Consider the following 18,555-nt stretch of genomic DNA (forward strand, 5'->3'; position numbering starts at 1 on the left):
CTGTCTGTGTGTGTACTAATGTACAAATATCTGCATGTGCACAATATTCACAGCTATTTACTTGTATATACACATGTATTTTAAAAGCAAGAGCTTAGGTACCTTTTACATGGCTAAACCTAAGTCATATGATTCTCATTTGTAACTTTCGTAGCTTCATCAAATAACTAAAAATGCTAATGCATATGATCATATTTTAGTGTGCTAAGAGCATTAACCACAGATAAGCTGTGAATTGGAAACTAAGTGTGATATGTGATGTAAACATAGCAAACTGTTCTTATAAAATTCTTACAAGAAACCTATAAACTATGCTGAGAGATTCTATTTATAACTTTTTAAGTTTTATTGTTTAATTATTTTTAGTAAGTGGAATTTTAAGACATTTAAGTTCATGACCTATGTACATTTGCAAACAGTAGTTATTTCTGTTGCAGTGGTCAAAGATCATGCTGGGCTTCATTAAAAATTGTTATTAAATATAAATGATTAAAATAATTGCAGGCTGAATTGGTGTGAGTAGAATCCAAGTGCTTGACCTAATCAAATATTCTTCATTAAGATAAGAGTTGGTATCTTAGCTTATTTTCTATCAGGGTGATAGAAACTATTCTCTTGCATTTCATACATCTCAGACACTCAGTCTACAGAAAGTTCAAATGTCCATAACTCTGAAGTTTTTCACATATGACTTAAAAAAATTCAACAAAACACCCAAGGAAAGTCTACCAAGACAAAAACTCTAGTCAATTTATTCTTTGTTTTCTTTCCAGACATCTCAATTTCTCAGTGACAAAATACAGATGTTGCAGCCACTGTTTAAGGTGACGCAGCCATAAATCCTCATGGCTGCTGATCAATTGTATGTTTCAACTATCCAGACACAGCATGCACCTGAAATAATCAATGGAAAAAGTACAATAACCCTTGAAAATGAAACCTTGTGTTCAGTCACTTGTCATTGTAAAGCTATCCTGTCCTTTAACAGTGGCCTCAGAAGTCAGTGCTACTGCTTTTTCTGACACCTACCCAAGTATGAAGCATTACTCTTAACTCCTTGTTTCAGGATAGCTTTGAGAAACTGTCCAGGGCTTTTTAAAAAATGAAGATTAAAATGGCACGTTTCAATTCATTACTTCCCCTTTTCCTTGAAGTTTAGATGCACAGACTTTGTAAAATACAGACTTTTATACACGTATTGGTGAGGGAACAGTTTATAACAGTGCATTAGCAAAGCCCTAGAAGGAATCTTTAGTTACAGATTTCATTGGTTATACACATGGAATAAGTTACATTTGCCTTATTTTAGTGGATGTAATATATTGTGCATTTATAAATAAGACTACTCAAATCTGATCAGCTGCACATGACAGACCTCTAGTCTTGTCTCACAGTTACTCTGTCACAAAGAGATTCTGCACAAGTACATAAGGAAGGTGTAATTCTTGATGACAGTGTTAACGTCCAAGAGAATGTCCTGAATTAGTCACTTTTGAATCCAAATGCAGTGTTTGAAAATTGACTAAAATGCTAATTTCCTCATTTTTTTAACAGTGTTTATTATATGTTTTTACTTTATTATATGTTTATTGCATGTTTTTGCTGGGTAGTATTAGGAGATACATTGGCCAACAGAAAGACGACCTACAATACATAGCTACTTTTTTCTTGTCAGTGCTGCAAGTAGAAATTTACACAAAAGCATTCCAAATGACTGCTTAACATCAAAATAAATTTTCAGTATAAGTGTTCCAGATTGTACTATTAAGTTTTGTATCTGATTCATAATTTTAATAATGGAAACTGGCATGTAGACTCTGTGGAGCTGCTTTAGGAACAATACCTCTCCTTCCACTGTTTCTAATGGTAAAACAGGGAGCAGGTGGGGTGAGATTCTCCTTGTATTGCAGGTACTCTTGAATAGCAAGTTTGCAGCCACTACATTATGTACAGGTGGTATCACAGTGGAAAACATGCTCAGTTGTACTTCTTGTCTGGAGTGTTCATAAGATTTGGACTTCAGGCATGTCATCTTTGAGTGATGACACTTTACTGTAAGTGAAAAACCGCAGAAACTTTTATAGACTCTCCTGATCCAAATGGAATTTGGGGCTGTGCAGTTTGGAAGAGTGCAGCTGTTACTTGAGCTAAAGATCTCATTCAAAGATTGTCTTAATTTTTATCAGGTCTATAATACAGGGCTACTGTGTTTCACTCAAATTGTGTAGCTCCAAGAGTATGGTATAAATTGGGTTGTTTTTATGCTGCAGGTATGTAATAGTGGAGTGTGAAGACCAAGATACTCAGCAGAGGGACCCAAAGACTCATGAAATGTACTTAAACGTGATGAGAAGGTTCAGTCAGGCTTTGCTGAAGGTAACGCTTCTGTGTAAGGAAGTATGTAATGGCCTGGGATAGTACTTCATTTAAAAGGTGAAGGTGTCTAAGAGGATGAGTTGGGTTTTTTTGTGTATGTATGTCACACGCCATAATAAAAGCTTCCACTTCTGCTTGAATTTTGAATTTGTAGTAAGCTGAAGAAACTCCCAAAAAGGAAAAGAACAAATTTGAGAACTCTTTTCTTCTCTTTTGCTTGTTCCTGTTAGTAACGTACTGGTTCTAAAACCCTCTGCCTTACATTGGATCTAAAACCTTCTAAAAGCCTTGTGTAGTCATTGTGGTTTGTTTACTATTTATCTGTTGGAAACTCTTGTCCTTGAAGTGTGAGTGGAGAGGCCGATCGGGAACTCTGAAACATCAATTGCTGTTCTGTGTGTCGGCAGCAGAGGGTGCTGGAGGAGCGGGGAAAAAAAGCGAAAACAAAGCTGGAAAAACGTGTGTGAATTGGAAGTTTTACTTTGTAGCAGATATGCAGTCTTCCCTGATTTTCATCTCTCTCACACTTAGTGTTACTATTTCCAATTTTAGGGGAGTTACTTGAATCTACGCTTCATAAGAATGTTTCATACTTATCCTTACTAACTTACTTTGGCTGTGTGAGTAGTTTTGTCATGCATGACTGTTCACTACTGAAATTGTTGAAGCAAATTGAAGTGCACTGTTAGGTCAGATAATTGATTGCCATCTACAGTGACTGTGATTGTGTTTTACAGAAAATACCTTTTGAATTGACAGGAAATTGATCATTATTCACTTAATCTCTTAAAAGCCCAAAGGTCTAAGAAAAAAGGAATGATTTCTAGATAAAATAATTATGGAACAAGGAACTAATTTTGTTTCTTTTCATTCTCTTAGGGTGATAAGTCTGTCAGAGTTATGCGCTCGCTGTTGGCAGCCCAGCAGACATTTGTAGATCGCTTGGTTCATGTAATGAAGGCAGTGCAGCGTGAAAGTGGGAATCGTAAGAAAAAGGTAACTAAAGGATTGGAAAGCCTGTCTGTGGCTTGAATTTGAAAATGGGTAGGAATGTTAGCCTTTCATTAAAGTTCCTTAGCGCTGAGATTTATAACAGATGTCCATCATTCTGTACTAATTTTGGTTAACTGTAAGCAAACTTTGGAAAGTTTTTCGTAGTTCAAAGTTCCAATGTGTTTTGAAAGTTTGAAGATAGAAAACAGAAGAGGCCCTTGAGAACACTCTTGGGATATTTTGGCAAAAGAAAGATATGCAAATAATTAAATAGTTGATGATATAACTGAACATGTTGTGGGGGACATGGGAAAGTATCAGGTTATTGTAATGTGTGTAATATGCCAGGATAGATAGTGAAAATCAGTTAGCAGCAAGGTTTTGTTTGTTCCAAGAGCAACAAAACTGTTCTTCTATAAGGTATTTATCAGAACTCTGCTTTCTATTGGGTCTTGAGGAAAAGACTTTCTATTACACATACATTTGAAGAAACTTTGTCCTTCTTAGCTGAAGTGTTTTGAGTGAACCTGACAGGCGGGTATGGGAAGGAAATGGAAATGTCAGAGGAATTTCTGTTTGTGTATATATTACCTTTTCCTTTGACACACATCAGTATTTTTAAACATGGATGTTTCAGCGTGATGATTTCTTTAAATGTATGGGGTGTATTTATATAGAAAAATAAAACACTTATTAACAAAAGTGAGACAACTTGTTTTGTGTATCAGTAACAAAGGCTAAAAGAGGAGGAGGACTTTCCAATTTGTAAGATTCTATTTTCTGCTTGTGCAATACATTGGTAGTGTTCAGCTTATATTCTTTTAGGAAATTTCTGTAGAACTAAGAAACACTTGGCTTTTACTTTCAGACTGCAACCTAGCTAGCAACAATTAACCACTAGAAGTATTCCTAACAGTTGTGGGCCTCTTGGTGTCTGTTTGTGTCTGTTATATTCAGTAAAGGAAAAGGCTAGAGATGTTCATGTATTCAACCTTTACTATGTAGGGCACCAAGTGTAAAGCACTCAAAAATTGATGAGTGTTGTGTTTCTGGTAACTACAGATGTAGGAATGTAGAGCAAGCCTGGAAATCAGATTAGTGCAGGCTATTGGCTGTTTGGTTCCTTGGTGGTAGGGAATTCCTTGGTGGAATCGAGGGATATAAAGTTTCTGAGTTCGACTTGAATCAATTGCTGAAGCATAACTAACATTTAATTTTGGTATGGAAAACAAATCATCCTGTGGTTTGTGCAGGCAATTTAGAAATTAATTTTTCTCATACTATTATATCTGGAACTTAGAAAATTTCTTGACTGTACAAACACTACATGGAATATCTCCTTTCTTATTGGTATTACTAAAAGTAGAGAGTTTTTATTTTCCTGGATTTTATGAGTGAAACCTTGATTCTTTGTGCATATAAAGAATTGAATATTTGTTAGTAATGCATCCTTTGTTTATGGACTTTATATATACCTAATATGTATTTTATGTTTTGTGGGTTTTTTTCTTAAACAAATTTTCATTCTTGTAGAATGAGAGGCTTCAGGCACTGTTAGCTGATAATGAAAAGATGAATTTAGCAGATATGGAACTTATTCCACTTCCTCTGGAACCTCAGGTGAAAATTAAAGGAATAATCCCTGAAAAAGCTACACTCTTCAAGGTAAATGAGATCTTCTGAATAGCTGAAATACAAACAAATCTTGTGAGCACTGAGCATAGAAACATCAGTTGAAATATTTAAAGGGACAGAAATAGTCAAGGCAAAATGCAACTGTAGCATGCTCTTAAAGTGGTTAAACAACTCCTTATTTTGTTTTTCAGTTTAAAGTTTTTAACTTTAAAGCAGCTTTTATAAGAGTGATACAGATTATGAAGTTCAGAATTTCCCTGAATTTTGTTCCTGTGTTCAACAGGAGTACCGCTTTAAGATCAAAATCATGCAAATCAAGGCAGGTGTGCTGTGTCTCATTTAGATCTGTGGGTCTGTTCCATTGCTAAATAAAGCTTAAGTTCATAGAGAGTGGAAAGCACTAAGGTGGTCCATTTTATGCAGTTGCAGTGAGTTGACAGGTAAATCCTGTGGCCCCATGATTGGTAAATCCTTAAACCAAACTGTAGCAGCTGCTTGTGACCATAAAACAGCTGATGTAGTGTTGAAAGGGCTGTGGTTATTTTGTTTATTTTACTGCTTGAAATGTAAGTTAATGTTTGCAGTGTAAGTTATTAGCTATGCTTAGTGGTGTTGGACCTTTTTATAACTTTGTGTTCAGTTCCTGTAGGTGACTGCAGTCTAATTTTAAGATGACCAAAATTTGCCGTACCAGTCAATCCTACATCCAGGAGGACTTCGCCAGCTAAAAAATTCATACAGGCTGCTGTGACAGCCAGTGTTAATCTGTCATCTCTGATAGGTCCTGAGTTTATTATGTGCAGTAGCTTCATAAGGCTGCTTATTATAATTTGACTGTGTTATAATTTGAGTTTACTTAAAATCAGAGGTGAATCTTTTTTGCATAGTTTTCTACCAGTTTTAGCTTGCATCTCTCTATACCAAGTTATAGTCCATTTGAAGGATAGGCTTCTGCAGTTGCATGCTCTTGCACCTTTGGTTGGAGGCAACATTGAAATGGTTTTGTCAGGAAAGCAAACTTTTGCAAACTCGAGTCATCGTTTTGTGCGAGTATGATTTAAGAGCTGGGGAAAGAATGTGGACAAAAAGATTGCTGGAACAGCAACTGAATGTTTCCTATCAATAATAATAGCTGAAGTTCCTCAGGACAAATTCAAGGCAGTCTTTTACATATTGGTCTTCTGTAACTATGCAAAAAATGTAGGACCAAAAACGTGAGAAGTAATTTGTTTCAAAATCAGATTTTTTTCTTCTCCTGATTCTGAAAGCTCACATAGTTCCATTTAATATCTCATTCTAGCCTATGGCATAAAAACCAAACAGACTTAAAAAGGGAAGAATTATTAATTTTTGGTGCTCTTGGACATCACATTAGCTTTTGTAGGACTATGTAAAGAATAATTTTGCCTTTAATTATGGAATGTAATAATTTTGGAATACCGGTATGAAAATCTAATCCAACTGCTCAATATTAAACTCTGTATCCTCAATTATTTTTGTTTGGTTTGCTTTGGAGGGAAGTGACTGGGTCAGTTGCAATAGATTGTATCATTCATGTAGGTAATTGATCCCCTTTGACCCATTTTATGCAGAAAAATTGCAAACAATTAAATGGGCTTTCTCAAACAATAAGGTAAAAAGCCATTTTTTCTTTTGCTACATAGATTAAGGAAGCAATTAATTGTTTAAGATGACTTGCCCCTAGGAGTTCTTTCTTCCTTATCCTATAACTGTGTCTCTTTTTGATCTGATCAGTTTAAATTTGTTTTGTTGTGACCTTTTGCATGGTACTTCTTTGTTGATTGTAATTACATGCACGCAGAAAAAAAAATGAATACTTCTGTCCTTTCCTCTTCTGCTACTGTGGTGGTGCAGGAGGGGAGAATGTATCCTTGATAAAAAAGGAACAAAAGCATTAAGGTATTTTTCTTTTTAAAATACAGTTACACTTTTGGTGAGTGGAAATGGTACTCCCTTAACAGCTGAGGCAGCACAAATACAATGCAAATACTTGCATTTCTGAGCTCCATTGTAGCAATGTGTTAATATGAGCACTGCTGTGAACCAGCTTAGTAGAATATTTCTTTTTCCAGAGTGCCTTAATGCCTGCTCAGTTGTTCTTCAAGACAGAAGATGGAGGCAAATATCCTGTAATTTTTAAGCATGGTGATGATTTACGTCAAGATCAACTTATTCTTCAAATTATTTCACTCATGGATAAGGTGAGATTTATCAGTTGACATCTTTGTCGTCCTGTTTTCTTGATTTTCCTTGTCAAAAGCAAGACTGTTAAACTGTGTTAATGCAGCTTATATTGCTAATATGTTCCAGAGTTCTCAGATCTTGGTGGCTTTTTTCTTTTCTTTATAGACATACAATTACCCTGTGTAGATTAAGGAAAAAAAAAAAAAAAAAGAATTGCCAAACAGGCTTTCACTCATTATCAGTTTCAGTGAATAACAGTGGAGATCAATGTCCTGTACACATCCTTTTAGTAATAGAATCTGCCTTTCTGTTGAATTCATCTTCGCCTTTGTATATTGCTTTTTTCCAGCTGTTAAGGAAAGAGAATCTGGATTTGAAGTTGACGCCCTATAAAGTGCTGGCAACTAGTACGAAACATGGTATGAATACGTTTATTTCCTAGAAATACAGTATGGAGAAGAATATCTTCCCTGTGTTCTTAGTGTGTAAAAACTCTTGTTACAGTGTAAGCCATGGAAGTAAACAGTCTGAGGCACCACACCTATTCCATAGGTGACTCAAACATTTTCATAAAAGGAGCCTGGTCTGGATTTTAGGAGTATGTGACAATGTAGTTATCAATCTTTGCTGCTGGCTTTCTGTGTGATCATGAACAAATAACTTAACACTCTTATTTAGAGATCTTTGCATGAAATGGAGGAGAAAAAGAAAATCAAACTTAGCTGCTTTTGGATACATTCTGGATAAATATTTAGGAAAGCCTTCAATTTACTTTAATCGTCTCTTATCCTGAAAATTTGTAACAACACGCCTTTTGCAAGTTAATTTGGTGTTAATGACAAGTTGTTTTAAAAATACTGAAAGCAGGAGATTGGAACATGGGAAAAAAGTGAGGTTTTTTGCCTATGAGAAGCAGTGGAATGACTGTGTATTAGTTCTGTCCATTCATAAACATGTATTACAGAGTAGCTTGAAAGTTGGCTGTTTTCTGTCACAGGTTTCATGCAGTTTATTCCGTCAGTACCAGTTGCAGAAGTTCTTGCTACTGAGGAAACTATACAGGTAGGTGATGGGGGAGTTGTAAATTGTCTTCTGATCAAACAGTGTGAGCTGAAGGCTTAGATCTTGTGCAAAATTCTTTCAGTCTCTCAGGTGATTCTTTGGTCTGTTAGAAGACATATTACAGCTGGAAACATTTGGGGTTATTACAGCAGATGTTTAACTTTAAAAGGGTGTACATAAATGCTCACTTGAGTGTCTCATGTTCTAAAAGTAGCACTATTTAAATAAATTACAATGGAGTTTAGTTATGATATTGAAATCCCAGCGTTGTCGTAATGATGAGTGGAATACACCTGACACGTTTTTCTGCATGTTTTCAGAATGTTTGTCTTTCATTCATTACTTTTGACATTGTCAAAATTAATTTTGATTAATTTTTTAATTTTTTGGATGAAACAACTAAATAATTCATTAATATAATTTCTGAAGCTTGTTTTCCTGCAAAAGTGGATGTATAGGTGCTGTAACTTGGTTTTGTTAGCAGATTTTCTTAATTCTCATGGAGTTGGGTGGAGACACATAACTAAATAGTAGCACACAAAACTTACTGGTTTCAAGCACAGCACACAAGCTAGGTAAAACATACCAAACATATCCAGCACACAGCTGGATAAAAACATACCAAATTGCTATATGAGGTGAGTAGCTGATAGGTTTTTTAATGAAAATAGAGTATATTTATTTGGATTTGATTTTTCATGGTAATTTTTTTCTTTTTTGTGGATGGTACTGAAGTTTGTATTTGTAGCTCAGTAACTGTGAGCCAAAGCAAACTAGCTGCAGCTCCTGTGAACTATATCTGTTAAAAATATGAAGATTTAAATTGTTTATCATTTTTCATTATCATTTTCTTAACAAATAAGCTTACCAAACACTTACCACAGTAATGCTTATCACTGGTCAATGACCAGCATCAAGTTGCTTAAGTTGTTTTTCTATCTTTCGATTCCACAGAGGTTGTGATAAGGTACATCTGCGCAGTCAATAATCTCACAGATAGTAAAGTGCTTTCTTGACAATCCTTTGTAATCTTGGAAGTGTACTATTCATGATTCAGTCCATTACATGTTTTTATAAAATAGTATGTTTAGAAATGCCTGTGAAACTGTTATTTTTCAATTACTTAAGGCATCATATTATGACTGGAAATAGGTACCCTATTGTTTCAGTTGCTGTGCTGACATAAGGAGCAATATTCCTGTGAAGAATTATTAATCTAAGTAATGTGCCAAAAGAATGAGATTTCCTGTGCTGGGGCATGATTAATATAGCTGGGCATTGTAGGCCAAGGAAATGAAAAGTAAATGAACATTTTTAGGTATTGTGGAAGTTTGGTTCACTCTTTATGAATGTTCATTTTGGATTTCACAGCTGTTCTAGTAAAGATGATCACTGTATATAAATATTAATTACTAAAAGATTTAAAGCAATTAGTCCAGTACTGCCTGGTAAAACGCACACCTGCAGGAAAGAAAAGGTGTTTTGATGTTTCAATGTTACTTACCTTTTATCAACAACCTTAAAATTAAAGTTCATGTTTTAGAAGTTCATAGACATAATTGTCTTAATTTTTCATTATGATTTTAGTCACATACCATTCAGGGGACTACCATGTTCCTCTTAGAGTGCTTCCTTAGATTTTGCTTACTGGAAGAAACTTTGCTTAGGCTTGGATATAATTGAGTTTTCTTTTAATCAAGAAGGTTAAGAGTTTTCTTACAGCTGATGGGAGGATTGTTTTGCCCTGTCCACATTTCACAGGAAATTTGAGTTTTCCATTTGATGACTTAGGCTTATTTTCTTTCTAAACTCAGTAGCAGCAGTTGGTTTTATTGAGGAATAGGGAGATATATAAGGATGATAAACCCTGTAAGAGCATGTTGCCCAAATGTAGTTATAAAGCAGGACTGTTAATCCTGTTTTAGTTTTTGTTGATACGACCTAAACAGTTTGCTTTGGAAGTATTGTCACTCATAGTTACTGATCAGTTACTTTTCAGTTCACTGTTAATTTTCTGAAACACTTACTAAAGGAAACTGCTTTTCAATTTCTGTGTCAAGTATAAGAATGTGATGATTGAGACAGAATATAAATAAAGTGATACTAAATTAGATTTTGCTAGGTGTTTTGGGGGTGGTTGTTAGTTTAACAGATTGTAATAAGGGCCATGTGTGGTCTTGATTTAAGTATTGTTTTTTTCTAAAGACCCAGTTTCATATCATGTGTGTATGAAGTAACTAATGGAATAAATAAATATCTTCATGGCATTCTCTCCAGAACTTCTTCAGGAAGCATGCCCCTAGTGAGACTGGCCCTCATGGAATCAGCGCAGAAGTGATGGACACGTATGTTAAGAGCTGTGGTGAGTTACAGTCTAACAGCTGGTAACTTCTTAGGTGAAGTCTGAGGTGGATGAGGTGTTAAGATATTTCAGTTTAGGTGACTGCAGACAGGGCGCTGTGCATGTGCTTGCTGTCAGAAGTCCTGTGAAAAGAATAATTTTGAGCCTGGCATGTTACACACAAGCCTGCTCTTTGTGGTTCTTGAAGGAGAGTATGAGTTAAATACTCTCTGCTTCTAGCAATAATCTTACCTCTGCCCACTCTGCATTGTGAGTTGGGGTCTTCAGAATGCAGGGACATGTTAAGCATTTAGATAATGATAAATCATCTGTATCAAAATTCTAATTGGTTTTGAAAATATAAGGTGTTTTGGGGGCTGTGGTTACATTTGTATGACAAGGAAAAATGGTAGTGTAGTTCATGTTCAGTATACTGATGGCCATGTTAAAATACCACATTTGCTGTCTATAAAATTAAAAAAGACTTCCATTCTAACAAAAAAAAAAAAAAGATTATTCAGGTGTGACTCCACAATATCTTTTCCTTTGCCTTTCTCTTTCTGATGGTGCACTCTTCAGAGCTGCTTCAAACTCTTCTGGTTAGTGGGTAAAAGCAACAATTAAAACAGTTTGCTCTTTGTCACTGCTGATCTTGTGAATGCTGCTGACATGTTTATCCAGGCTCATATCAATGCCTGTTGCCTGTTTACAGTGGCCTTAAAATATCTTCAGTTCAGAACATATACATTCACTTTGCTCAGAATATTTCACCTTTGTTTGAAGTACCTTAATCCCAATATTGAAAGAATTTAGTCTTTTAGGGTTAGGTATGTAATTGTATAGTAAGTAATTGTATAGTAAGTAATTAGGTAATTGTATAGTAAGAAATTAAAATCTAGGCAGTACAGAATAAGTTTCAGAGTTTTATTACTTCAAATATTCTTCATAGTGCTGATAATCTTGATTATTCTTCACCAGCACCACTCCTGCCCCAAGTCTCTGTGGTATATTTATTGCTAGTAAACTAGAGCTAAGATAATGTAATATGCTGCTGTTAATTGTGTGGAACTTGTTGCTCTCCAAGAAAGGTACTTATACTGATGTTTACAATTTACTTGTTACAGCTGGTTATTGTGTGATTACTTACATCCTTGGAGTTGGAGATAGACATCTGGATAATCTGTTGCTAACAAAAACAGGTAATTCTTTTTAGCAGTATAATTTTATATCCACAGTTGTTTAATTTCTAATGTGTTGCATTTTCCTTGTGAATATAACCCACTGAGTACTGCAGACTAGATTATATTTTAAAATGTAAGTTATATTGTCTCATTTAAGGTAATATTTGCTCCAGTGTGTAAGAAGAAGATGATTTCTTAACTAGAGGAAATGAAGGATGTGAAAATAAAGCTACTTCAACTATTATAATCACTGTTTTGGGATAGAGGGAATTTCAAGTGTTTTCATTGAAAATGAGTTCATGTGTAGCTGCATGAGCTTCACAAAGTTTTGACAAATAACAATTCTTATAGGGGAATGTCTTTGAATTTTTGTTCGGCTTATTTTTACTTGCTTGCTTACTTTTGAACTACCGCTTCCCTAGGAGTTCTGATTGCTTGAATACCTTCATTACATAGTGGTGGAGAATTAAGAGTTGTGGTTAAGTGTTTATTATGAAGCGAAACATTTATTGAATGAGAAACATTTAAATAAAAAATGTTATTTGGAAAAAGAGACCATCCACATGGAATGTTTGTTAGTTACAGGTAAAGCTGAAGCATATACTGCTTTTCACCATGATAGTCTGTCTGAAAGAGCAAAAGATTAACAACTGGCCGTGATGAGGGTAAAAGGTCTTGCTCTAAGCTCATGGGGGAACAACTAAAGCATGATTGTTTTACCTTAGCTGTTTGAAAATGTAGAAACAGTCATTTAAAGATCTGTCTTGAGAGGTCTCATTTATCTGTGGTGGTGAATATAAATCTTTTCATAGCAGGCTCTGCTTGCGTGCCGAGAGTAATAGCTTAGTGTTTTGATTTGGGGTAAAGTGCGTCTTACCTGTCTGTGTTAAGAAGTACAGCGCAGTTGCTTTGCTGGAAGAATTTGGGGAGTACAGCAGAGGGCAGTGCAGATCCATGGTACATTCCAAGTCTGAAAACCTGTGCTCTGTCACAAACAGAGAGCTGTCGTGAGCTATCAAGAGAAATTGTAATGTTCCCTATGTTCCAAGTACAACAAAGACTTGCTACCAAGGCTTGCTTCTTGCTACTGAGAATCCTTTAGCCTTAAGTTGGAAAAAGCTAATTTCATTCTTAAAGAATCATGCTCCAAGTACCTCCTTCAAAATTATATGTCTCTATATACATGCTTTCTTGATGATACTTATTTAATGAATTGAAGGTTTCCAGTAGGCTAAAGAGTGCTGGGTACCACCTGTGGGTTCACATATTTCTTGTATATGATTACATTTTATTTGGCTCAACATTTCAGTTCGGTGAATGTAGCCACATCTCTTAAGACTCCTTCCAACAGAATTGGTGCATCACCTCGTAACATACAGATGTCTGTGCTTATACTAGATACAGTATAATTTAAATATTAAGCAATGGATACTGAAGTTCATAGAAACAAATCTTTTCCTACACATTAGAAATTTTTTTGCATGAGATGTCAGTTATCTAATTAAATAATTTCTGCTGTCTTTCATTACTCTTTTATGCCTATAGTTCTAGAAATCGAGTGACTTTTTTTGTAGTAGTAGTCTTAAACAAGACATCTAGATTTTCAGGTTTTTAAGTGCTGTGTCATTATACTTCAAGGACAGCTGTAAAAGTGTGTTTGGAAAGAGATGTGGGGAACCTTCAGTCAAAACATCCTTATCTGTCAGTAATGTTAAAAATTACAGAAAATACTTGTATCAGTTTCATAAATGTGCTTTGGCTGGTAACCTAAAGGTCACATTACATAGTAAGTATTGCATGATAGGGATATTTATTTTCTCTGCAAACTTTGAACATTCGACTTCTGGAGACAAAATGCATTATCAATTGCTCTGTGTTTTAAAATCTTGTTTCCAAATCTGTAGCAGATACTACTGTGACTTGTAAATAGCAAGACACTATTTTTCAGCTCTGTGCCCAGGTTTAGGCAACATCAGTGCCTCCTTTTAGGATTACAGACTGATTTATTTATTGAAGCTGGCATCTGGTTTAACAGCTAATGTTCCTTTACTTGCCGTGGAAGGAAGATCTCGCTGGTTGTGAAACTGGATTGTGATATACGAGGTATAGCATGTTCAGTTAACTTCCATGGAATATCCACAGGGCTAGTATATTGCAATTATGCCATGCCTTCCCCTGAAAACACTTTGTTCTACAGTTCTTATGTTCTCTGATTTGATTGTAGAGTCAGCGTCTAGGTACTAACAAAATACCCAGATACGGATGTCTTCATATCTGCTAAGCCTTTTGTAAATGCAAGGCAGTTAGTACAGTCGTAAGTAGAGTTAGAAAGTATTTCAACTTTCATAGATAAGTGAAGTCTCCTGTCCCATTAGAGTATCTTAATAATCTCAACTTGCTTTATAAACATGGAAAGGTCCATAAGTTTTCACAAAGGTCCAGGCTATGTGTAGATATTTTAGGATATCCTAGACATTCAAATGGGTTTCTTGAGTAGCAGTGACTTTGTATGCTTACTCTCACCCTAGTGATGGCCAGCTTATCTTTCAGTAACCTTTGGTCACCTGCATGAAAATTCAAGTTCCCAGTACGAGTTCCCAAAGTACAGGGGTTTTGATCTGAGCTGTACACTTGAAATTGCTCTGTACCAGGAGGGAAAATTGCTACATGGATAAAATGAGGTTATTGATATTTAAGAGCAGGTCAAAGACTGGGTGCTCAGAACTTGAAAACCACATTTGCTTTTGGCATCGTGTAAAATAGATGAAAGAACTGGGCTGTCTTCTAATCCTTAGAGGTAGAAGTGTGGTTTTTCTTCAGTGTGAAGTACACCAGTTGACACCACATTTATTCTTCAGTCTTGCTTAGAGAGCGTTGTCAGGTAAAACAGCAAGGACCTGAACAGATTCATATATAAAATGACACCATGTGTTTGTACTTCCTGTTTTTCAGTCAAAAAAATCTATCCCAGAGCAGGTCTGAAGATGGTAGAAATGGAAAACCTGTAGGATTCAAACATTCACTCTGTATCAGTACTTAGACAAGTACATTGTTAAATATATTTATTAATGTTACAAAATACTGTAGTATGTAAAATACAATTTTTAGAGATTTTTTTATATGTTACTGGTCTTGATAGAGGGACATCCTTATTTTTAAAAAAATGAAAACTAATGCATACTTTTGTCCTTCAGATTTCTCTCTGGAATTCCATTTTCTATGGTGCTTATTGCAAGAAGAACATAACCTTTTAGCTTTTGATCTGCTAAAACACTTTCTCTTCCAGGTAGCTTGAACAGCATTTGTCATCTAGGAACATATATATCAGACTTATTTTTTTCTTATAATATGCCTGAATGGAAGGCATTTTGAGAATGGACAGCTTGGGGAAGAGACGTGGGTTATATGTAATGCTTAAGACAAGCTGGGCTCTTACCAGTTACATGGGTGACAGTGATAAACTTTACGTCCATCTGTTGCTGCATACTGACTTTGAAACCTCTATCCTGAATAAGTTCTTAAAAATTCACATTACTTTCATTGTTGTGTACTCTTGGAAAAGTTGTAAGATGCTGCTGATGAAAATTATCACAATAAATTAGGCATTCTGATTTTTTCATCATGCCAATGCTCTGTTAGCAAAAGAGAAATTTTGACAGTAGCATCAGAATTTCCTGGGAAAGCCAGAAAAACACCCCGTCCATCCAGTCGTTTTCATCAGAGGAGTTTTTATCCTATTGCTTCAAATTTAAAATAGGAATTCAGTTAAAATAATCACTAAACTGTACATTTTTTATATAGGCCAAGTTAAAATAATAGTGGTGCTTGAGGGTTACAGAAAAAATAGTGAAATTCTGGAGGGTTTTGTGTTTCAGTTTGTTGGGGTTTTTTTTTGTTCTTCCCTAACAATGGGAACACAGTAGTTTGAAATAATTTGCTTTTTTACTGTTAAGAGACAACTGCCACCAGAATTACTTTATTTCAGTAATTGCATCTAATTTGCTTTGTTATCTGCATTTTGTTTAAGGTTTTCAGAGTTCTGTCTGGTTTTCAGTAGTTTTTCCTAGCAAAATGAAACAATTGCTGTGCTGCTCTATAGGAAGTTTCTCCTGTATTAAAATCTAGGTATTAACAGTGAAAGTGATGGACAAATCACCCTCTCCACATGCAGACAGGTGTTACTGGCTGTTGCAAGCACCAGGTATCAATTTTTAGTCTTTACAGGTCCATGGTTCACTTAATCAAAGATCACTCTCAAGGCTGAAAGGAAGTCAGATGGACTTTGAAATCCCTGATGCCCTGACTGGTAGTCAGAGTAACTTCCATGTTTCGTGCCATTTCCTTGAAGTAACCAGTGGCCTGTCCTCTTTATTCCCTATGTTAGAAAACCAGGTGGTGAGTGGAAAAGGGTAGTCAAACTCATAGAATAAAATAATTTAAAAAAAAAAAAGCTCAAAAGTACCCAACAGTATCAGCTTTTAGATTTTGATTTAAATGATTTTATATGTCCATGCTGTTTAGTCCTGGAAGCTTCTCATTCTCTTAAAGTCAGTAAATGCCTTGTGTCTTGCTTTTTCTACAGTAAAATAAATGGAGAGTGCAGGATGATTTCTAGTGCAGTGTTTTAAAAGATGAGATCTGTTTCACCTGTTGCCTTAAGTAACTCCTGGTTTTAGTTTAAATCATGACTGAAACAAAAAAACCCCTCACCTTTATGATTTAGCAGTCATTTAGCAGTATTAAATCAAAGCAGAGGTCCAGTTTTGTCTGTAATTTATAGGAATGTCTGAAGATTAGGAACCCTTTAAAGTAAGATTTAATAAATCTGAAGAAGTTTGGTCATGGTAAAACGTGATGGTCTAAGAGATAGAAGTGTGTGTGTTATGACACTTACACTGTTACTGAAGGCAGGACATGTAATTGCTTTGTAAAACACAGTAGTTCAAAGCCTTTAGGAAAAGTAGTGTGGCACCAAGTTCACATGAAGGCTGTAGTACTGGGAGGATAGGTGTTTACTGTATATAAGTACCATTATATGAGTATGACCTGTTACTCACAGGGAGGTAACTGATACAGGTTGTAGAGAGGCTGTCCCTGGGGATACTCAGGAACTGTCTGGACATGGCCCTGGCTAAGGCACCTGAGTGTCTCTGCTCAACCAGGAGGCTGGGCCAGGTGTCCTCCAGAGGTCCCCTTATTCTTGCAATTGGTTTTATGCTCGGTAAAAATTGTCACATTCATTAATATAATGAAAGTGGAATATTCAGTGTTACATCCTGATAGAAATGGTACTTGAGATGATCACTTCATATACTTGCAAGCTTTTTATCTTAGTATTAAAAAAATTATAATCATTGAGTTTGTTAACTTGATAAATTTATTATTTATTAACATAAATAAGAATATAAGCATCACCTAATTTTCCTAATGAACTAGCCAATTTAATTTGTCCAAAGCAGGCTTGTTTTTTACTTTTCAGCTGTTAAGTCCTCGAGGGTAACATGAGTCAGGTTTCTCTGTCGAAATCTCTAGACCTGCAGTGCTCCCTCGGGCTGCTCCTGGTGTAGCAGCTTTTGACAGGCACCAGGGAGAGCCTTTTGTCCCTGTTCTGTAACATGGTGTGCTGGCTTAATTGATCTTGCAGGAGCTGGATTAAAATTAGTCAAGTTTGTGTTTAGTACACAGGTTTTAAATGTTTTATATATATTTATTTAAATATGAGCTTGTACATAGCTTTTGAGTCAGCCTAAAAATCAGCTGAATTTTGAAGTACAGCTAGGAAAGCTATAATGTTAATGCAGGTTGGCCTCATCTCTCTTTCTAAGTGTCTATCACTCAATTGTTGAAATATTTTTGAATGTTTTAGATGTCTTTGTTACCAATGTAAATTATTAATTATCATCTTTTATTCCCTATCTCCAAAGAAAACTGAAAAAAAAAATATTTACTGCTATAAGAGTTACTGTTTTATTCAAAATGTTGTCCCTTGACTCTTCAAGGTGGCAGGTTTGAATAACTGAACAGAAAGCAGGTCCCCAAAACTTTTTAGTTAAAGATTTTTTCTAGCTTAATGATGGAAGGGTTCTATATGTGGTTGCTTCAAAAAGTTGGTGTACAAAAATGAGCTCTAAAAGAGTCTCCTCTACCAGCCCAGAAGAAATGTATTGAAGGAAGGTGCCTTTTTTATAGCAGTTAGTTATGCAAAATGTAATGGTTGTGGCATTTATCAATCAGCAAATACTTTGCCTCTTGTTCAGGATCCTTGTGATCTCTCTCTGAAATTGGACTGTTGTGGAATTCGTTTCTTGGATTGAAGAAGAGTGCTTATGACAGATCTCAAGCAGCCTTTTCTATTCATACTACATTATTATTCAATGAAAGAGTCAGAGGGGTGTTTAACTGAAAAATATGACTGCTCCATTTTTTTCCAAGAGCACCAATAATAACCTAATCTTATGAAAATCTCAGAATGAATACAAATGCTGCAGGTTAAAATAACCCATAGCAAATACACCCCTGTCTGTGATGCTGTTCAGTTGCACAATTCTGAAACAAGACTGTATCTTCTCTGCTGTCTGTGTTTGTCTAGATAACAATCATGCTAATAACTTTCTGCCTTCTTGTTTAAAAGATCTTCTATCTTTTATCTGCATGCATATCTGAAGTCTCACCATCTTTTTGTAATGTAGTTCTGGTGTGGCCCAAGTCATTGTTTAAATTACACATTCCAAACTGAAAATACATTTGTAGAACACTTTCAAA

The 18,555-nt window shown here is 35.4% G+C and overlaps 1 protein-coding gene across 2 annotated transcripts in view; it reads left to right on the forward strand.

The window, feature by feature from the left end:
* Positions 1-18,555, forward strand: part of PIK3C3 (phosphatidylinositol 3-kinase catalytic subunit type 3) — a 67,206-nt gene that overhangs the window by 24,409 nt on the left and 24,242 nt on the right. For both annotated transcript variants that reach the window (XM_039566585.1, XM_039566584.1), the window contains exons 14-21: positions 2,271-2,376; positions 3,256-3,372; positions 4,903-5,034; positions 7,098-7,226; positions 7,559-7,628; positions 8,207-8,271; positions 10,549-10,633; positions 11,737-11,811. In XM_039566585.1, the coding sequence (XP_039422519.1) occupies positions 2,271-2,376; positions 3,256-3,372; positions 4,903-5,034; positions 7,098-7,226; positions 7,559-7,628; positions 8,207-8,271; positions 10,549-10,633; positions 11,737-11,811 (779 nt within the window). The remainder of the gene's footprint in view (positions 1-2,270; positions 2,377-3,255; positions 3,373-4,902; positions 5,035-7,097; positions 7,227-7,558; positions 7,629-8,206; positions 8,272-10,548; positions 10,634-11,736; positions 11,812-18,555) is intronic.

Source organism: Corvus cornix, chromosome Z (assembly GCF_000738735.6).
Source record: "Corvus cornix cornix isolate S_Up_H32 chromosome Z, ASM73873v5, whole genome shotgun sequence".
Classification (NCBI taxonomy): domain Eukaryota; kingdom Metazoa; phylum Chordata; class Aves; order Passeriformes; family Corvidae; genus Corvus; species Corvus cornix.